This window comes from Musca autumnalis, unplaced genomic scaffold (assembly GCF_047663935.1).
Source record: "Musca autumnalis isolate F117 unplaced genomic scaffold, ASM4766393v1 scaffold_3, whole genome shotgun sequence".
In the NCBI taxonomy this organism is placed as follows: domain Eukaryota; kingdom Metazoa; phylum Arthropoda; class Insecta; order Diptera; family Muscidae; genus Musca; species Musca autumnalis.
In genome coordinates, this window is record NW_027411866.1 from 200,218,050 (window position 1) to 200,241,107 (window position 23,058).

General features: G+C 35.0%; 1 protein-coding gene across 1 annotated transcript in view; it reads right to left on the bottom strand.

Moving 5' to 3' along the window:
* Ggt-1 (gamma-glutamyl transpeptidase) overlaps nt 1-23,058 on the bottom strand; it is a 42,152-nt gene that overhangs the window by 3,667 nt on the left and 15,427 nt on the right. The window contains exons 2-3 of the mRNA XM_073976269.1: nt 3,843-4,001; nt 3,178-3,392 (exon numbers count right to left, since the gene is read on the bottom strand). Of these exons, the coding sequence (XP_073832370.1) occupies nt 3,178-3,392; nt 3,843-4,001 (374 nt within the window). The remainder of the gene's footprint in view (nt 1-3,177; nt 3,393-3,842; nt 4,002-23,058) is intronic.

Here is a 23,058-nt window from a genome sequence, read left to right on the forward strand (position 1 = left end):
AGGATCCAATCGTCGAGTACGCGTTCTTCCTGCCAGATGGAGCTAACTAGCTGATGCATACACCTTATCAGCGTGTCGCTCCAGTTTTAAACAGCTGGGCTGGTAGGCCATCGGCTCCTGCTGCCTTATTATTCCTTAGCCGGTTTATTGCTGTTTTAACCTCATTGGGTGCCACCGTGGTGCAATGGTATGCACACCGTCTTGAACGCAGAAGGTCGTGGGTACGATTCCCCGGCCAGGCAACATCAAAAATTTCAACGGTGGCAAAATACGCCTCAGTAATGTTGGCGACATTTCCTGAGTATTTCAGGCATGTAAAACTTCTCTATAAAGTGGTGTCGTAAGGCACGCCGTTCGGACTTAGCGATAAACAGTAGGTCCCATATCATTGAGCTAATATGAATCGGGGTGCACTCATTGATATGAGAGAAGTCTCCCCTGTCCCGTCTGGGATGTTTGTGGAACAATTATTATATATTACCTCATTTTGGCCAGGTGTTATACATTCAATACCATCTTCTGCGAGTGGATCTGTGGTATCTTCGTCGACTTCGCTACTATTGGATACCAACAGTTTGGAAAAATGCTCTTTACATATCCTTAGCACACTATCTGTATAAGTTACCAGATTACCTTGCTGGGCTCCACAGGAGGATGTGCCAGTTCCAAAGCCATCAGTTTGATGTTTCACTCTTTGGTAGAATTTTCGGACTTCATTCTGTCTCCTGTACATCTCGATTTGTTCACACTCCCGCTTTTCCATCTCTCTCTTTTTCCTGCGGAAAAGACGTTCCTCCTCTCTCGTGCGCTTCGCGTTGCTACTGATTGTAAAGTAGCCCTATATGCCGCATTTTTCTCTTCGGCAGCAGCACGATACTCCTGGTCATACCATGGATTCCTTGGTGGAGGTCTCTGGTATCCAAGTACTGATTTTGCGGCTGTTTGCATGGAGTGGGCAATGTTTTGCCATTGTCCTGATATGTTATCGGGACGAGGAGTGCTTTGATTAAGCAGTTGGGCAGTTGAGTGGAATATGCTGTGGCTATATGTTGTGACTGCAGCTTACTGATGTCCAACTTCCGTGATGCGTCTGTTCGGACGTTGTTTGCTTAGTTTAATCTGATACGTACCTTTGCTGCAACAAGGTAGTGGTCAAAGTCTATGTTTGCACCTCTGGTGCATCCAACACGCTTGATGCATGTCTTCCATCGATCACAACGTGATCAATTTGATTTCTTGTTCTTTGATCTGGCGACAGCCAGGTGCCCTTATGAATATCGAGATGCTTAAATCTGGTACTGCTAACTACCATGTTTCTTGCCATTGTCAGATGTTTCACTGTGGAGACTGAATTTCCCGACTGTTCCTTTCAAATTTTGGCATTAAAATGGCCTAGAATAATTTTAATGTCATGGGCAGGGCAACGGTCGTAAGTTTCTTCTGGTACTGCTAACTACCATGTTTTTTGCAGCTGCAAAGTCTATCAGCCTCATACCATTGTCAGATGTTTCACTGTGGAGACTGAATTTCCCGACTGTTGGGCCAAAGATATTCTCCTTTCCAATTGTGGCATTAAAATCGCCTAGTATAATTTTAATGTCATGGGCAGGGCAACGGTCATAAGTTTCTTCTAAGCGCTCGTAAAATATATCTTTGGTCTGTTCGTCCTTGTCTTCGACAGACAGTCTAGTCTGTGTATTTCAGGAAGCTCTAGATGTATTCAGATTTCGGTAAAAAACATTATTTTATATACCCAATAAAAAGCGTAAATACTTTGGGATAAAGCTTCTCTACAAGTGATACTGTTACTGTGCGATAACAAGTAGGTACCAGGCCTCGTCTAAAAACCTCTGGGATGCAAAAGGCCAGTAGTTCCACACCTGACAACAATAAGATTAAATTTTTTGTCGATGGTAAAACCGTCCTGCATAAAGCCGGTTTCAATCTAATTTTGAGCACGGCACAGTAATTTTGAAACGATTTTTTAAATTCGAAATCAGTTTGTCATCAATTCATTCTCAATATGAGTTACAACATACTGATTGCTGTCGGGCTTAAATACTCCAGTTAGGTTATGCCCCTGTATAGAGATAGCCATTTGTCGTGTCACGCGGGCCTCGTCTAAAAACCTTGTGATTTGAATCACACGGTTACTAATAATTTTTTAGCGTGCCTTTTTATTCCTAGGCTACTGTGGCACGGTGGTTATTACGACCGCCTTGGCACAAACGGTCACAAGTTTGATACCGGTCAAAAAGAACATGATATTTTTCGACGGTGATGTAAACGTTCTGCATAATACTTGTCACGTTTAAGATGGTGGTTCGAGTGGCGAACAGCGAACCGACTTTTTAAAGGCAAACATATTTGTAACTATGAAAGGTAATCTGTCATCTATTCGTTCTCAATATGAGTTGTACCTAGTTGAGCTTGAATATTCTATTAAGTGCCTGAGATATGTACTTGTTGCGTCAAGCGATCCTCGACTAAAACCCTTCTGATATTTCAGGCGAAGTGGTTCGTCAGAGTTCGACACATCACATTACAAAACCATTCTACTAGCAACATTTTCTGAATATTTCTGCTATGAAGGTGGTTCGAGTGCTGCTCAGTGATTACGCGCCGATTTTTTAATGGCCATAAATTTGTAGTTTCAAATTTACTCTGCTAGCAATTCGTTCTCAATATGAGTTGTGCCATACTGATTCTAGTTTTGTTTAGATACTCTTTTGGCATTTGTCGTGTCACGCGGGCCTCGTCTAAAAATCTCGTAATTTGATTCAAGTGGTTAAAAGTATTTTTTCTGCATTACCAGTAAACATCCTACTGGTATCGTGTTGAATTACTAAAAGAACTCCTTATCGTCCAGACAATAACAATATACATGTTTTTAACCATTACCATACTTAAGGCATCAACACATAAGAGGCATGGCATTCTTGCTGAAGTCATATCTTATAAAAGGATATCACCAAAACCTCCTCTCAAAATTATCTTCCAAGCTAATAAAATAGTTTTTTTCTTAAAAAATCAACAAAAATATTTTAAAAGATCCCGATATAAATATAACTTTCGGACCATTATCTCAGAATATATGGACATGTAATTTTTTTTAATTTTTATTTAGTGCCTCGGATTTTTGAATTTCTGTCTTATTACATATATGTATGTACTTACCCGTCACTGTTGATTGTCCAACAAACATATCTTTGGTGGCTGCAGCCGGTGCAGATTCTCGTGCAATAACTGTTTCGATTTTACGTTCAGATTTTTTATAAATTGTAGCAACAAATCCACCACCAATACCCATTCTATGTGTCAAGATGACACCTTCACAAATTAAAGTGGCAATGGCTGAATCGACAGCAGTACCGCCATCAATTAGCATTTGACTGAAAATTAAAAGAGTGTACAGAAAATTTGTAAATTATTACACATTTAATTAATAACACTTTTGTGAAGATAAAGTCCGAAGAAGTCAATAAGTCGTGATGCACAATTGCCACAATTCCCATTCCATTGGTGAGAAAAATGAAATGAAATCTCAACAATTAGCAGTTACACTTTGGTTACTTCAAGTCGTAACTACTTATTTAACAGCATGCCAAAAATAACCACTGATTTTCCTTGTTAAAATAATAAATTACTAGGTCGATATGTAATGAGTATTTCTGCTTGTCATGCTTGAAATCGAAAAATTTGCTATCCTCGTCAGTTAATAGTAAGTGTTTTTGTACAAAAACATATACTTTGTTTATTTGTTTTCCATTCATTGTCCGCAGTTTACTTTCATTACCCAGTTTACGTTAACCATTTCAAAATTATGTGTAAAAATGACTTACCTTCCGATGTCGGCGCATCCTCTGCCATTGGATACAACGGCTCCAACAATAAGTGTATCATTACTTCCTTTTAGGCCAAATACTAGACCCAAGATCAATGCCAAAATCACGAGTGCGGCAAGAGATGCCCATATGGCAAATTTTTTATTTATAACAATTCTAAAAATAAAATAATAAATTAATTATTGTTTATAACAATATCTATTAAAACTTAAAAATAGAAATATGTACATATATAGCAGGCGAACTGGATCGTTAGACAACATACACCACAGTCCCTAAACCACATTAAAAAAAACTTTAAAGGTTACATAGGTATCATTCGAACTTTTTTAATTTTACACGAAAAAATGTTTTTATGGGATTGGAGATGCTCAGAAGGACGCTCAATATTGTTACGAAATCAGGATTTAACTTAATCCCATGTAGACGTTGTTTTATTCCCCGATACACTTTGTACCAAATAAAACGTTATTCACGCAGGACTTTATCTATCTATTAAGCACAAACCCGCAACGCTCGCATATTTATACCCGCTCGCGTATGCTTATACTGTTCTAGCATCCTTCTTCTGGTTCTACAATGTTCAAACTAGATACGCCCTGTAGGAAGTGTGGGGTCATGTGTTGACATGTCGCCACTTTGTCTACTAATATGGTGACAAAGTCAACACTTTGTCACCAGGTTGTCAACTATTGATACCTTTACCTTAATAAGAAGAAGCATTGTGTATACTGACAGATGATAGCCCAACGAAGCATCTTTTTTTAATTTTTTTAATTGTTTGGCGTAAAATAATTTTTGCGGTTGGTGAAAAAAGTGTTTTTGTAAAAATCAATAAAATATCGTGAAAACTTAAAGCATATAATTTCAATAACAACTATGAGCAAAAGAAAATATAAAAGACAAGTGAAAAATAAACAATTCTATAGCAAAGAAAGAATTCTGAGGCGACTAACAACATTTGTGGTGAAATTTCGACAATTAGACATTATGTGGAACCTTTAGAGATGATTGTGGAGCCTGATGTATATATTGTCCCGTCTCGCTGGAAATGCTGAATGCAGCTAAACATAATAATGAATTACAATGTTGAAGAATTTGGCAAAAATCGATTGTGAGATTTTTCCAATGTAATATGCTGTTTATATTAGAGCTTTTTGCAGGGTTAACCTTCTTTGAGAGGGTTTGTTTGAAATATAAGCAATGGAATTGACATTTAAAACCCAGTCGGTTTGTTAAATCCCGTTATATATAAACGGGGTATTATACAGCTGTAAACAGACAAGCAAATTTAAGGACATATTTTGTATTTATGTTTATTCATACATGTTTATTCTTTTCAATTCCTAGATGTTATATCAACATTCAGCGAATCGCCTGAAAAAACGTTAAGTGCAACAGAAGAAGAACAATTTTAAGCAGACAAGTCATTGGTGCGACTTGGCCAAGAAAATAAAACGAAAACGTTTTTTAATATTTATATGTTAAAACGTTTAAGCAGCCTTGAAAACATTGTCTTTATTTACTAATTTTTACTTATGTGGAATCTTTGGCTTAGCCATTTAAAAAGATAAAAATACTGTAATACGCAATTTGTATATTTTTAGCATTTTCAATATTATTTGTTTCATTCTTTAATGAAATATAGTATTTAAACAAATGTGTAGCTTCATCTTCTTATTAAACGTACTATATAGCTGTTTTACCTACGGAAAGTTCCATAAAAGCTAAAAAAATTAGTTTTGAAAATCTGGTACTATTGACTCACTACCTCCAATGTCTATACTGACTCACTACCTCCATTGTCTATACTGACTCACTACCTCCAATGTCTATACTGACTCACTACCTCCAATGTCAACACATGGTTCCTCAGGAACTACTGACTTACTATTGACATACTAGTTCCATTGTCAGTACTGACTTTCGAATGACACGTTCATACAAAATGTCTATAGGAAATTACATTAGTTGTCTACACTTTGTCAGTAGTACTGTTGACAATGTCAGTAGTAAGTCAGTATAGAATCACTATTGACATTTCCTACAGGGCGGATACACATGCACACATACTCGTATACAAACAGACAAATTAATGTAAACAACTAATAGGGCAGCGGTAATAAATACCCGAAAGCCGAAGGGGGTAATAATGAATGTCGTCACAATGAAGCTACAACTGAATGTACAAAAATAAAGAGATAGAAAGAGAGAAACAATGACTAATTAAATAGTGTAAATTAAGACTAAACAATAATTTCATGATTGCAGTATATACCAAGGAACGGTCCTGACCGGCTTTAACATGGCAAAGCCCAGGATTTATTTTGGTCCCTCTTTCATCTCAAGTGGACACTGACCTCCCCGTGGTGTCACCTGGGGAACTGCCTTTAACACCCGTTAAAGGTAGTGAGCTAACATGTGCCGCGCGTTCACCCATAATAACGTTAAAAACTTGGGTTTGGGCATCGGGTTAGTAACCCTCCCCTAGAAAAAACAGCCTACTATGAAAAGTCTAAAGTTGACGAACCCCGCAAACGTTTTAAGGACCATGATCTGCGAATCTGCACCTGGAATGTTCGCACCCTTTATAGGAAAGGTGCAGTTTACGCATTGGTAAATGTACTTGAAAAGTACAAGGCCGACATTACTGCCATACAGGGAATACGATGGAACGGGAAAGGCGTCACAACAACACCTAAAGGTGACGCACTGTATTATAGCTGCCATGACACAAAGCATGAGTTTGGTTGCGGATTTGAAGTTGGTCGGAGGTTAAAACATCTGCAGTGCGATTCTCTAACTCATTTTTTGAGTTACCGACAAAAATCGGTAAAATTAAAACGCAAAATTATGAATGAAAAGTTCAAATAAAAGTTGACAACACTCCTGCTATCGTTAGAACTTTACGACTGACTTTTATTCGTCGCTAACTTACCGAAAAACATCGGTAATTACCGAAATTATAAGCATTTTAATTTTACCGACAATTGTCGTTAACTCAAAAAATGACTTAGAGAATCGCACCACTGGCCTTCAGCTTCACCCCAGTGAATGAAAGACTAGCTGCAATTCGATTTAAAGCAAAATTCTTCAACATCTGCTTTATTTGCGCTCATGCTGCCACTGAACACCAGGACGAACAGACCAAAGATATATTTCACGAGCGCTTAGAAGAAACTTATGACCGTTGCCCTGCCCATGCCATTAAAATCATTCTAGGCGATTTTAATGCCAAAATTGGAAAGGAGAATATCTTTGGACAAACAGTTGGGAAATTCAGTCTACATAGTGAAACATCAGACAATGGTATGAGGCTGATAGACTTTGCAGCTGCAAGAAACATGGTAGTTAGCAGTACCACATTTAAGCATCTCGATATTCATAAGGGCACCTGGCTATCGCCAGATCAAAGAACAAGAAATCAAATTGATCACGTTGCGATAGATGGAAGACATGCATCAAGCGTGTTGGATGTACGATCATTCGAGGCGCAAACATAGACTCGGACCACTACCTTGTTGCAGCAAAGGTACGTACCAGATTAAACGGAAGTTGGACACCAGTAAGCTGCAATCACAACAGATAGCCACAGCATATTCCACTCAACTGGCCCAACTGCTTAATCAAAGCATTCCTCGTCCTGATAACATATCAGGACAATGTCAAAACATTGCCCACTCCATGCAAACAGCCTCAAAATCAGTACTTGGATACCAGAGACCTCCACCAAGGAATTCATGGTATGACCAGGAGTGTCGTGCTGCTACCGAAGAGAAAAATGCGGCATATAGGGCTACTTTACAATCAGTAGCAACGCGTAGCTCACGAGAGAGGTATCGGGAGAAAATAAGAGAGGAGAAACGTCTTTTCCACTGGAAAAAGAGAGAGATGGAAAAGCGGGAGTGTGAAAAAATCGAGATGTACAGGAGACAGAAGATACCACAGATTCAATCCCAGAAGATGGTATTGAATGTATAGCACCCGGCCAAAATGAGATAAAGACAGCAATAAACCGGCTGAAGAATAATAAGGCAGCAGAGTTGATGACCTACCAGCCGAGCTATTTAAAACCGGAGGCGACACGCTGATAAGGTGTATGAATCAGCTAGTTAGGTCCATCTGGCAGGAAGAACGCGCACCCGACGATTGGAACCTGAGCATGCTGTGTCCCGTCCATAAGAAAGGAGATAAGACTTTATGCTCCAACTATAGGGGCATAAGTCTTCTCCCTATTGCCTACAAGATCGTGTCAAGGATATTGTGCGAACGACTAAAGCCCATGGTCAACGAACTAATTGGACCATACCAAAGCGGCTTTAGACCTGGCAAGTCCACCATTGACCAGATATTTACCCTGCGGCAAATCCTGGAGAAGACCCTTTGACAGCCCGCTAAGTTCAAAGGTATTCCAAGCCATGTCTGAATTTGGCAACCCCGCAAAGCTCATTCGGCTTTACAAATGACTCTAACTGACACTAGATCTTCAGTTAAAATAGAAAAGAACATCTCCGAAGATTTTCAGGCAAGGAGACAGCCTTTCGTGTGATCTTTTTAACATTCTGCTACAAAAGGTTATACGAGAGGCAAACGTCAAAATAAGCGTCAATCGAACGAAACTACACGTAGATGCTTACGCTGTCCGTGTGCGTTGATTCGGGGTTTGAACAAATAAAGTGTAACGGTCGTGTCACGCGGTCTTCACAAGTGTTGGTTCGGTAGATTTTACAGGAAGCACGAGGTTTCAAAGAAATAAAGGGCCATATTTTCAATACCTTCCTGGAAAAAGGTTGTACATCATTCGAAAATGATTAATGGAAGAAATAAGAAGAAAAACGAATAATACAGGATAGCAGATGATACTTAGAACCTAACAAGAGAGAATACACAAATCAATCAATACCAAAGAGGATAAAGATAACACCAAACTCCAATATTCAGTTGCAATCTTTTAAAGTTAATAACAATGTGAATAAAACTAACTGCAAGTATGTGAGCAAAATCTATCTGCAGAAAACGGTTTATAAGTAAGCAATTGTATAGTCGTTAGGATTTTCATAATATAGAACTGCTGAAGAAGTTTGAATCAGCCCGGTGGAAACGCTTATCTGGAAATTTTAGGTCATTATATAGATTTCCATCACATTTTCCATTTTTTGGGATAATTAGCTATTATTTTTCGAACTATAGTGAAAGAAATTACAAATTTAATAAAAAACTCGAGTAAGACAAATAAAATCCCTTATTTTAGTGTCCACATTGGTTAAGCTAAGTTAAACATTCCCAAGTAATATTCTATTACTTTGCTATTTTTCTTAGATTTCCTTGTCGTTTAAATATTATATTTTTCACATTCTTATCGCGAATAATTACGTTGACATGACGGTGCTTACTCTTGATAAATTTACTTATGGCACTGATAGAGAGAAATATTTATGGAAATAAAAAATAATCGCGTGCCTGTATCAGATAAGAGTTAAAAGGTGGAATAAACATTCTTGTTAATCTCTATTTAATAGTTTAACATTTTCTTACAATTTAACGCCAATGAGGGTAGTTGGACTTTAATCTAGTAGGTATTTAGGGAATAAGCGTGACTCCGCATGAATTGTGGGATACATAATTACCTTTTATGGGATTAATTTACAAATATGATTTCGATGAGAATAGAAAATCAAAATCAAGGGCCGTCATATATTATTATTATTCTTTTAATTTTTACTACAAAAAAAGATTTAATAACAACTCAAATTGTCATCCCTTTACAACCTACATGGATGCTTTTCAGTCTAGTAGAAGGTATTCTCACCGCATCACCGCAACAAAAAATAAAGGAAATCAAAAACCTCAACTTGAAAAAGTGTCCGATTTCACTCAGAAGTCCCCATATATATGTATATACATTAGGGATATAACTTTTCGCACTTTTTTGCAGATATCGAAAATACCACCACATAGCCGTGTAGAGCATGAAAAACTATTATGAAATAAGGTGTAATTTTCTCCCTATCGCGAAAATAGTTTCCGCACCAAATGCATTGAAGTTCAGTAATGCATTTTTTAATTTTATCTGTTATAACAACATGTTTGCTTTTCATTAAAATTTTTATTTTTTTGTAATCTAATTTAAAATCATTATCAAAGCGTTCTGGACCAATTTGTTCTCAAATCGCGCCATTTCTGAACATATTAGGAACTTTTGACACTATTGCAATTTTTGGTTTTTCTTTTTAAACTCGTGAATTTTATGTTTATATTTTCTGTACTTATCGGACAAGAGAATATGGTGTCATTTGCAACAAATTCGCGAAAGTTACAGACCGTTTTTAATGACTTTGCCTGTGAGAAATGTATTTTTGTCTATAAATATTTATTCAAACAACGCAAATTTAAAATTATAAGTAGAAAAAATACCAAAAGGGTTTTAGTAATTGCGGTCGGTGCTGAAACTTTTTTCATCGAATCGATCTTAGAAACACGTTTTCATTATTAGGACAAAATACCCCACATGGTACTGGTGTTGCATTTTTGTAGAAAACAAATACAATTCTCACAGGCAAGGTCAACAAAAACAGCCTGTAACTTTCGCGAATTCGTTGCAAATGACCCCAAATTCTCTTGTCCGATAGGTACAAAAAATATAAACATAAAATTCACGAGTTTATAAAGAAAAACCAAAAATTGCAATAGTGTCAAAAGTTCCTAATATGCTCCGAAATGGCGCGATTTGAGATCAAATTGGTCCAGAACGCTTTGATAATGATTTTAAATTAGATTACAAAAAAAATAAAAATTTTAATGAAAAGCAAATATGTTGTTATAACAGATAAAATTAAAAAATGCATTTCTGAACTTCCATGCATTTGGTGCGGAAACTTTTTTAGCGATAGAGAAAAATTGACACCGTATTTCATAATAGTTTTCCATGCTCTACACGGCTATGTGGTGGTATTTTTTTGGTTATAGCCCTAATATACATTCTTATTTGAAAATGCTATTCCGCAAGTATGTTATAATTTAGAGCAACCTCCTTTATGTTAACTCAATGCGATGAGCCGCCATTTAATCTCGCCTTTTCACTTATTTTGAATGGAATGTAATCAGCTTACAAGACTCTCTGCTTATCATATTATAAAACTATTATCGTTGTTGTCGTAGAACACCTGACAAAGTATATTAGTTTTCGGTTTTAACCAGATTTTTGTAATGTCCCTAGTGATACTCTAAACTACAATATTAATTAAAAAAAACAACCGTAGATGTCATAAATCTTCCCACTTTTCTCATCAAACATAAAATGCACTTGTATTTAGAGTAAATAATAATTTATTGTTGCGATAGTGGAAAAATATTTCGAATTGTAGTTTCCAACAAGATAATAAATTGAGTATTTAAACAATAATGACGTAGCAGAGAGGTAAACAATTTTTTATTTAATGAACTTTTTCAAGTAGTTTCAGAATCTTTTGAAGTGTTCATATAGTGGTCATCACAATTATGTTGTAAATGGATAATTTATGTTTTATTGCTAACTCTTTCGTTTCAAGTAGGCACTAGCATCCTCGTAGTGTAAAAAATAAAGATTCTCAACTAACATATACCTCTGAACGCGTTAATCAAGAGAGTAGACCAAACATATGCATATTCTTCAAGCTACAAAAAACAGGGTGGCTCTTGAAGGGTATGTCTATCTAACATATTTCATCTTACATAGTATGCTGCCGCACAAAAACTGAACATTTGTTATTTAGTATTAACCATAATTAATTATTTGCATGCTTTAAAATTTTTCTTAATATCAAATTTACATCGAGGCATGAACAGGCATGACAAAAAATTTATGTGACAGTGTTCGCCTTTGGTAGTGGCTCATTATGTCGCGAATTAATATAAACGGTGGCCAAAAGTAGAAAGAGTTGGAGTAGGTCGATGAATTTTTTTACAAGTACTTATTGTTGGCTGAAAATGTTGAGTGCAAAAATTGGGAAGGCCGGTCAACGTTTTAGTATAGCCCATATATGACTGTACCTCCCGATTTTCGGTATTTTGAAGATTTTACCTAAGTTTCTCGACCAAATTGGCTGAATTTTTGCATTGAGGGTTCTCAGAGGACAGCAAAATGTTCTGATAAAAATTATTAGCATAAGCTCGCGTTTTGATATAGCTCCCATAGAACGGTACGGTCCGGTTTTCCGTATTTTGAAGATTTTAGCCACATTATCCAACCGAAATACCTGATACTTGGTATTTAGTTTTCGCCAGGGCTGCGAAATATTCCTACAGAGATTTGTGAGTATTAGTTCACAATTTGGTATAGCCCCGTTGAACGGTACCGCTCGTTTTTCGGTATTTTGAAGGTTTTAGCCACATTATCCACCCGTAATAACTGAAATTTGGTGTTCAGTCTTCATATATTTTTGTGGGCTTATTTTATTTATTTCAAATATTTATTATAATAAAAAATTACAATAAAATTATATAAAAACAAGTGAGCAAAGGCTATAGTCGGGATGGGGCCGACCATGTGATATCCTACACCACTACCCCTTTGCATAAGCTTTTCACTGCTAAACATTTCTTTTAGGGAATATAATCCGACTACCACCAAAAATAATATGCCTCTTTCTCTCTGGGACCCCTATAAGCAACCAAAATTTCGTGGCCATCCGATCAAAATTACGACCTGTAGCTTGATTGGAAAGAATTGAAGAATTCGATGCATTATCGACTATTGTTGTATCTCCCTTGTTTGACCACCTTCGCCAACCTACTTTACACCAATGTAAACGTAATATTTTCTTCTTCCATTTACAGGCTTTGCCGTTGGAATACCACTACTAGAAGCCGATATATTCACAAAGAATAAAACTTTGAATTTCTCTCCAAATGAGTTTCTCCCCATTCCGACCCCTAAATATTATCCGACTATCGCCAAAATCAATAGGCTTCTTCCTCTGTGGGGCCTCCATCTACCCCCAAAATTTCGTCACCATCCGATCAAAATTCCAACTTGTAGCGTGATTACAAAAAATGGAAAAATTGGGTTTATTACAGAATTTTGCAATATCTCGGTTTGCTCACTTACGCCAACATACTTTGCATCAATATAAACGAGATCTTTTCTTCTTCCATTGACGGGTATTCCTGTTGGAATACTCCAACCAGAAGCGGAGATATTCGCATAAGAAAAAAAACGTGACTTTCCTCCACATAAACTTTTCGCTTATTCCGACTCCTGAATATTATCCGACCATCACCAAACTAAATTGGCTTCTTCCTCTGTGGGACCCGCATCCACTCCCAAAAAACTCGTGACGATCCGATCAAAATTGCGACCTGTAGCGTGACTACAAGCAAATCAGAAAATGGGATGCATTACCGACTATTGCGATATCTCTGTTGTTTGAGCAGCTATGACAACCTACTTTACATCGTTGTAAAGGTGATATTTTCTACTTTCCTTGCCAGGTTTTGCTTTTGATATACCTCTTAAAAAACAGAGATATTGGATTTGAAATAAAACGTAGACCTTTTCTCTACATAAGTTTTTGCCCATTCCGACCCCTGAATATTATCCGACCATCATTAAATTCAGTAGGCTTCTTTCTCTTTGGGACCTTCATTAACGCCCAAAATTTCGTGACGATCCGATCAAAATTGCGACCTGTAGCGTGATTACAAAAAAATCGGAAAATGGGATGCATTATCGCCTATTGCGATATCTCCGTCATTTGGTTACCTACGCCGACCTAAGTTGCATCATTGTAAAGACGGGATCTTCTACTTTCATAGTCAGGCTTTGCTTTTGGAAATTTTACAACTAAAGCTGTGATATTCGTCAATATAATTAAAATCGCAAAAATGAAAATTGGAGTTTTATTTGCTACTATTGTGATATCTTCGTTGTTTGATCACCATCTTTACATCATTAGAAAGGTGATATTTTCTACTTTAATTGTCAGGTTTTGCTTTTGGTATACCCCATATAGAAGCTGAGATATTCGCTTTGGAAAAAACGTTGTCTTTTTATCCACCTAAGTTTTTTGCCCTTTCCGACCCCTAAATATTATCCGACCATCACCAAAATCAATAGGCTTCTTCCCCTCCGGGACCCCCATCAACATGCAAAATTTCGTGAAGATCCGATCAAAATTGCGACCTGTAGCGTGATTACAAGGTTTAGATGGACAGACGGACAGACGGACGGACACACATAGCCAGATCGACTCAGCTCGTCGAGACATTCATTTTGGTATATACATATAAGTATGGGTCTACGACCATTATTTCGATGCGTTACAAACTTTTTGGCCAAAACCAACTTATAATACCCTCCCCACATAGTGGTGTAGGGTATAAATAGCACTAGCATCTAAGGCTATCGGCTATGTTTGTGGGCTTATTGAATATATCAGCATTTTTTCTTTAAATAAGAAACATTTCCTTATTAATTTTTTACTAATAGTCGGAATTTTGACTTTGGCAGTTCACACTTTTTTTAAAAACAGATATTTTTTAAAATTTACTCGTTTAAAGACAATATTATTTGGTACCTAATAAACCAACAAAAATATATGATAACGGGCCCATTCGTTTTCGAGCTTTAGTGTATAAAAATGGTCACTGAAAAAGATAAATAAAATGTTCGTGTGCAAATACATATATGCAGCTGTGTCCTTTAGTCACTTTTCACAACTCAAACAGCAAATAATATCGATATAAACTTTTATACAAAAGTTTTCCCACTCCACTAATTTTAAAATTTGGTTCACAAAACCGATGTACTAAGTATTACAGGCTTGGGTAAGTGTAAACACCATATTATCATTATTTACCTTCAAACAAAAATAAAGCCGTTTAGAACGACCATTATTTAAATATTAGAATATTGGAGCGTAATAAAAGTTATATAATTTTAGTAAAATCAGGACAAAAATACTTATTTCCAACAATTTTCGGATTTGCACCATCATATTGACAAAACTACTTGGCATATCAATTCCATAATTTAAATTCATTCAAATTGAAACGTTTTCTATCAATTTCCATCAATAAATTTGTATTCGGAAATACTTGGTTTTTACCATTCTTGGCCACGGTCGTGACACTGTTCGGCTTGAAAAACATATTAAAAAGTGTTGCAACGGCGTGATAGCATTCAGAGCCAAAACTCATAACTTCCAAAGGCAGCGCTAAGCATTTGTCATGTAAGCTATACAGATTGAGTGGACAAATATCCACCACTGTAAACACAAATTGCATTTGAAAAAGAAAAAGTTCGATGGCAGAGAAGCCACTCCACAGCCGATATATTTGATGAGTCGCAACCAACCGCGAAACCGGTCACATAATGGTTTTGTGTGCCTTCGAATCTTTGGCTTTCCTTTTTAAATTAATTAAAATTAATAATAAAATGATCTAATATGCCCTAATAGGCAAAATTTTCAAGTAAAATAATATTTATACCCTATACCACAATGTGGAAAAGGGTATAATAAGTTTGTTTTCCCAAAAATTCATGTAACGCCGCGAAATATTCGTCGTAGACCCCTCATGTGGTATACCAAACTTCATATCTCGACGAGATAAAGCGATTTAGCGATGTGTGTCCGTCCGTCCGTCCGTCCGTCCGTCCATTAAAAATTGTAATCAAGCTAGAGGCCGCAATTATGGACCGATTGTCACGAAATTTAGTATCAGCTTTGCAAGAAAGTATACTGAAAAATAACATATTCAGCACATCATAAACATCATTTTTTCATTAAAAAAGAAACGAATAAAAAACAAGTAAGAACAGACTATAGTCGGACGGGGCCGACCATGTGATACCCTATACCACTAAACGCGTCATCTTGGGATAAAGTTATAAGATGTGCATTAGAAATTTTACCAATTTTCACACAAAAGTTTTGATCAATTTAACCCGCTAAATATTATCCGATCATACCGTTGACTTGCACGCTACTTCTTCATCTCAAACCAAAACTACGTTTAAAATTTCGCGCCGATCGGACTATTATTGCGACCTACAGAGCGGCTACAAAATCGAGCAAAAATTTTGTTTTTGGTCCATTTCATCCCTTTAACATTTCACGATCATCGCCAAAAACTAATCAGTTCTATTCTGGTCCAAACCCGACCTCCATACTAAATTTCGTGACAATCGGTCCATAATTGCGGCCTCTAGCTTGATTACAATTTTTAATGGACGGACAGACGGACGGACGGACGGACGGACACACATCGCTAAATCGCTTTATCTCGTCGAGATATGAAGTTTGGTATACCACATGAGGGGTCTACGACGAATATTTCGCGGCGTTACATGAATTTTTGGGAAAACAAACTTATTATACCCTTTTCCACATTGTGGTATAGGGTATAATGATCTAATATGCCCTAATAGGCAAAATTTTCAAGTAAAATAATATTTATACCCTATACCACAATGTGGAAAAGGGTATAATAAGTTTGTTTTCCCAAAAATTCATGTAACGCCGCGAAATATTCGTCGTAGACCCCTCATGTGGTATACCAAACTTCATATCTCGACGAGATAAAGCGATTTAGCGATGTGTGTCCGTCCGTCCGTCCGTCCGTCTGTCCGTCCATTAAAAATTGTAATCAAGCTAGAGGCCGCAATTATGGACCGATTGTCAAGAAATTTAGTATGGAGGTCGGGTTTGGACCAGAATAGAACTGATTAGTTTTTGGCGATGATCGTGAAATGTTAAAGGGATGAAATGGACCAAAAACAAAATTTTTGCTCGATTTTGTAGCCGCTCTGTAGGTCGCAATAATAGTCCGATCGGCGCGAAATTTTAAACGTAGTTTTGGTTTGAGATGAAGAAGTAGCGTGCAAGTCAACGGTATGATCGGATAATATTTAGCGGGTTAAATTGATAAAAACTTTTGTGTGAAAATTGGTAAAATTTCTAATGCACATCTTATAACAGCTAGCCCGGAAAGCTAGTGCACAGGGATAGTGGTATAGGGTATCACATGGTCGGCCCCGTCCGACTATAGTCTGTTCTTACTTGTTTTTTATTCGTTTCTTTTTTAATGAAAAAATGATGTTTATGATGTGCTGAATATGTTATTTTTCAGTATACTTTCTTGCAAAGCTGATAGTAAATAATATTTTTGTTATGGTTGCGGCACGTGCATCCGAAATACTGCTATCATCAGAAATACAATTTTAAGCATTCTCAATAATTTAATATTCGTCATTATTAAACGAAATAACAGTATTATCATAAATAAGTAATGACACGATTATGTGATAAAGATTAGTAGACAAGCTCCGAAATAATATTAAAGCTTAAAAACGACCTTGGAATCTACTTCAAATCAAAGTACAAAAAATATATTCTATTTAAGGTGTATTATATCTATGTGTGTAAAAGCCCAATAAAGTGAAACATTTTTTTATGTTCATTTTATCAACTTACAACATAAATTCTCGATCACAAACTCTAACTCTTATCAATTACCCTTCAATATTATTGCAGTTATACCCTCAACCTCGATAATTAATTAATTGCACACATAATATTGACAAATCACTGTTCTTACCTGACTCCTCGAATATTTGTGGTACAAATTCGTAACTTGATAGTCATAATTGATGAAAATGAAACTACTGCGTTCTTACTTGCGTCTAAGTTGTCAATGAAAAGCAGCTAGACAATTAGTTTTATTCGTCAAAAAAAGATAAGATGTTGACGTTGATAAAAGGCGTACATACATATTGTGTCATTTACGCTTAATGTTTATAATGTAAAGAGCAACTATATGTTTGTAGTTAATTAGTCCAATATTGTTTTAAACTATCAATGATATGGTGGTATATGATACGAACGACCTAGAAATTCGTAGTTTATTGCAGTAATGATCCCTAAAAAATATTCCTTAAAAATTAAACGTTTTTGTTTTCTTTTTCGTCATCTCTACACCATTTTCACATGCTATTCGAAGAATTTCACTTGTAATTTGATTATTTCATTTGAAATTCGAAACATTTCACTTGTAATTTGAGAATTCCAATTGAAATTCAAATTATTTCATTTGTAATTTGAGAATTCCATTTGAAATTCGAATTATTTAATTTGTAATTTGAATTTTTTCATTTGTAATTCGAATTATTTCATTAGTAGTTCGAATTTTTCTATTTGTAATTTGAATTTTTCTATTTGTAAATCGAAGTTTTTCATTTGGAATTTCAAATGAAAACAATTCAAATTACAAATGAAATAATTCGAATTTCAAATGGAATTCTCAAATTACAAGTGAAATGTTTCGAATTACAACTGAAATTCTTCGAATTTCATGTAAAAATGGTGTAGTTATGATATGGAATTTTACACTTTATCCTATATCAGAAATGTTCGTCCATATATGTATATATACACATACATACATACGTTTCTATAATTAATTAAACGACTAATTAGATGTGATCACGGAATTCCTAATCTATTGTTAAAAATCACAATAATGTCTGCGATATGTCAAATTTATTGACATCGTTCTACAGCGTTTTAATAATCAATAAAACATTAATTAATTGTTGGAACAAATAAGGAATGACATTGATAGATGTTGTATAGAAAGTCACGCTTTTAGTCCAGTTCCACATTCATTAATTATCGTAGGGTAAATTTTAGATGTACAAAAAAATCCACGTGGGGAATAATGTACAGAAAAATCAATACATAAGCTAAAAATATCTTGGAAAATGGACGAGGACAAGTTTTAATTTCAGGTTCTGAAACGAATTATGTACAGTATGCAAAACTCACTCGAACAGCCCTCAAAAATGAGTAAAACCGTTATTTATAGCAGATATAGCAGAAACAGGTTGGATAGAGAATACCACACGCTGTAACTTGCATTAAAAACTTTCAAATTTCAAGCGGTTCTTAAATCGAGTTACCCATTTCAGCGAATTAATAAAATTATTCTAGTATGTAACTCGACTTAAGAGCGCATAATTTCATGAAATTTATTTCGCTGTGTGGCAGGGGGTAATGTTCTCAAGAACCTAACTTCAGTAAAGATCCAAGAATTAGGCCGATAGCATTTTCTTCTTTCAATAATAGCCTTTAACAACTATAGCAAGAACATTGGACACCCTGTCACTTCTAATATGAAACTTATCTCTTAAAATCGATGTCAAATTTATAATACTCAAGTTTTCTAACCAAAATGTATGTTCATCTCTCTACCATAAAAAAATAAAATAAAATTTATTTTGATACATTAAGAAAAAAAGAATTTTGCCCGGAGTCGAGCTTTTTTTCACGACTCCGTCTCCAGCAAAATGTGCTAGACACCGACTCAGAAACCCTGTTTTTTCGGAGAACAAAGTTGTAAAGTGGAAAAAATTCCTTTTTTGGGGCATTTTCTTTTTTATTTTAAATAAAATACAATATTTTTGCTTCCTTTGGTCCCTTTATTGGCGGACAAATTTTTCTGTTTACTTTTTACAATTTTCTGCAAAAGAGAATAAAAACTCCTTATATGCCATTTAGATATGACACCATTAGCCGGATTTAGCCCATTATCAGGTTTTATTTGCTAAATCCAGCCAAAATCTACCAGATTTCCCATACAAAAATAAATCCTCCTATTGAGTGGATTTGTTTTAAATCTGGCATAAATCCTCGTATACAACTCTGTTTTTTGCAACATGTTGCTAGAAAATACGAAAAGTTGCAAGCTGGCACAAGAAACAAGGTAGATGCATCGGTGAATTGCTACACTAAAAATAATTAAAAATGTAAAAATTTGTAAACAAGGCGGAAAAATTAAATTTGTTTTGATGAACAAAGTTGATTTTAATCAACCAAGACTAATATTTACGATGTCTAAACGATAAAATAACTCGTTTATTTATTTTAGATGAGCAAACTGCGATAAAATAATTCTTTATTTGCTCTTTAGTTAGCATTAGTAGCATAATGTGCTAACATTTTCAGTATTAAATAATAAATTTATAATTTGACGTGTGTTTTTTGAGACGAATTCAATTACAAAAAATTCTTTTGACGTTTCACATTCGTTCAGATGGGCTGATGCACCTACCTTGGTAATTGTGCTATGAACAAAAATCAGCTGACTGCCATTTAAATCCTCCAAAACGTATATCTAAATGCAATGAGATTTGTACTGGATTTATTAAATCCAGTCGAGGATTATCGCTAGTCTAAATGAGCTATTAATTTTTTTACGAGTTGGTAACATTTATTTTTACTAAGGACCACGTATTTTGTCGTAGAACTACTAGGATTCGATATTTTTAGCAATAACCATACAAATTTTCCCATTCTTTTTAATTTCTTGAACAATATTGTTTATGGCTATATCACACCATATGCTTTTTCACATGTATGACATCAGCTGGTCTTTATATTAGTATACCCAAAGTGACAACATACATGTTGAAAAGCTTATGGTGCGATATAGCCATTAGTTTTGTAGAAAAATTACTATATTTTTTAATCAATTCAATTAAAAAATTCAAACCTTGACTTTACTAAATGTTGTGGCCTCCGTAAGGATATTCAAGTACAAAAAAGTCACACTTTACCTAGTAAAGTCCTCCAAAAAACAAAAATGTAGTGCCATAAGGTGTTTGAATATGATTTTATCTCAACTCTGAACGCCATCTACCCTTAAATGATGAAACTAGTTAAAATATATTTTTATTTCATGTAAATTATTCTTAAACATTCTCTATCCAATAAATTACTGCAATGTTTCTGTCATATCTGCTATAAATAACGATTTTACTCATTTTTGACGGGTGTTTCGAATGAGTTTTGCATACTGTACTATGTTGTGTGAATATTTCTATTTGAGACTTATAAAAGCATTCATTAAGGAGAAGTATGTATTTATTATAGAAGTTTGACTGTATTTGACTTTTTTGGGGTTTCCTCAGACATAAATAATTGAATTAATTCACTCTGCTGCTCTTGCTCACAGGTCGGTGTTAAACGTGATTCGAATTAAAATTGGAAATAAATACTTAATATGAACAATATTGAGGAATACATCTAACGTCATACACGTTCCGTTAAATATGTACATGTGAAATGTTATTGGCCTTGCAGCCGGTTTCATAAAGAAGGCCTATGTTATGCAATATTTAACCCGTTAAGAAGATATTTGTATTGATCAACTTAGGAATATTATGTAAGAAAATGTTTTGATATTAATTATACCCTCAGTCCACAGGATTACGAGGGTATATAAGTGAAAGTAAAAAAAAATTGACTTGTGTGTAGCCAAGATTTGTACTATTGTAGTTTACCATAATACCATTCGCGACCATAATACCAAATGGACCAAATGAAGCGTTTTTAGAACAAAGCTCAACAATATGGCTAAAAAGGTTAATTTGCGTGAATAATATGACTGCGTAACTGAATAAAAACACTTAAAACACATTGAAGCTAAGAATTTTTTACGTTATTATTCGATTGCTGGCATAACCATTCAAATTATGGCTATCTCTTCAAAGTAAAAGAACGTAGAATAATATATAATGGAGATTACACTTCTAATGTATAATTTTTCAAAATCTTCACTTTGTTTTTTATATTTTTGATCTAGCTGCGACGCACATGGTTCAGAAATCGATTTTCCTGTCCCCAATTTTGTAGTTGTCACTGATTGTTAATTTCTATATGGGATTCATTAGTAATCATATTGAAACTGAGGAAACTCCTAAAGACGACAATTCTCCCCCATTTTGGAAAATACATAATTTTTGCAAATATATGGAAAAAGAAATTACTATTTCTCGGAAACTGTAACAAATATTGTGTTCATTGTTTTTTATTTATTTAAATATTTTTTACAATTTAAAATTATAATAATTGTATGTCTAAAAGCACTAACGAACACCGGCATAACATTTTTTGTTAGCTACGAAACGTTTTAATAAATTACCATAGAGTTTACACCAAGTGAGCTATTTTGTTTTTCTTCAGGTACTAAATTTTAGTGGAACTCCAACTTCAGTGGGCTAGTACTTTTAAAGAACAATATCCGCAAAAAGATGTCTGACAGTGTCCTGTTTCACCTATATATACTTGTGTACCCGTCACGCTCCGCTTGTTTTAACACTTTTTAAATTTATTTAATTTATTTCACCTAAGGGTAACCAAGTCTTAAAGCCGGAAGTTTGTTGATATGTATCATTACAATTCATGAAGGAAATCACCCTTCGATTGTATTGAGAAAATGATTCCTAGACAAGACACTAGGGTGACTTTAGCTAGCTTTTTTACACAAAATAACATATTTAAAATATATGAGTCTATGTTTTTTTTTAATTTTTAAAATAATGTTTAATTTTTTGAAAAAAAAATATTTTTTAATAGTTTATTAATTTGTTTTTGGGTTGTTTTAATAGATAGGAAGATATAAAAAACACAAAAAACTCTTATTTTGATTCAAAAAATTCAAAAGTTTAACTTGTCCTTGAATTCCTTCCTCTGCACAGTGGTCGAAATAAGTGATCTAGCGGCGCGAAATTAATAACTTTCAAAAGAATGGAGATATGTTTCTGAATTTCTGGACAAACGTAGTATGTGTCCGTAGGTAATAATCGACTAAATATGAACAACATCGGCTAATATTTTGGTATAGCCTCCGTATAACGGTATGTTCTGATATTCAGTATTTTGAGGATTTAAGCAATCATTTCCTTTCAAATAAGTTGCAATTTGGTACTTAGAGTTTCTAGTGGTAACTAAACCTTTCCACCAAAAATTGTGGACATACATAGTTCCACATTTGGGTATAGGCCCATTTTTTGGGTAGCTCCCGATTTTCAGTAACTTGGGGATTTAAGCTAATTAGGTGTAATTTGATATTTGGAGTTCCCAGTGGTCACAAACATTCTCCACCAAAAATTGGCGACATAGGTCTACTTTTTGATATTGTCCCCATATAACAGTACCTCCCAATATTTGGTATTTTGAGGATTTTGTCCACATTTTCAGACCAAATAAGCTGAATTTTGGCATTGAAGGTTCTCGTTGGTTATACATCTTCTCCAAATTTCTACAAAAATTGTAAACATGGTTCAACGTTTTGATATAGGCCCCATATGACTGTACCGCCCGATTTTTGGTACATTTTTGCTACATTTTTCATGCATTTATCAGCAAGATTTGCGTCTATTTGCAGCCAAAATTTG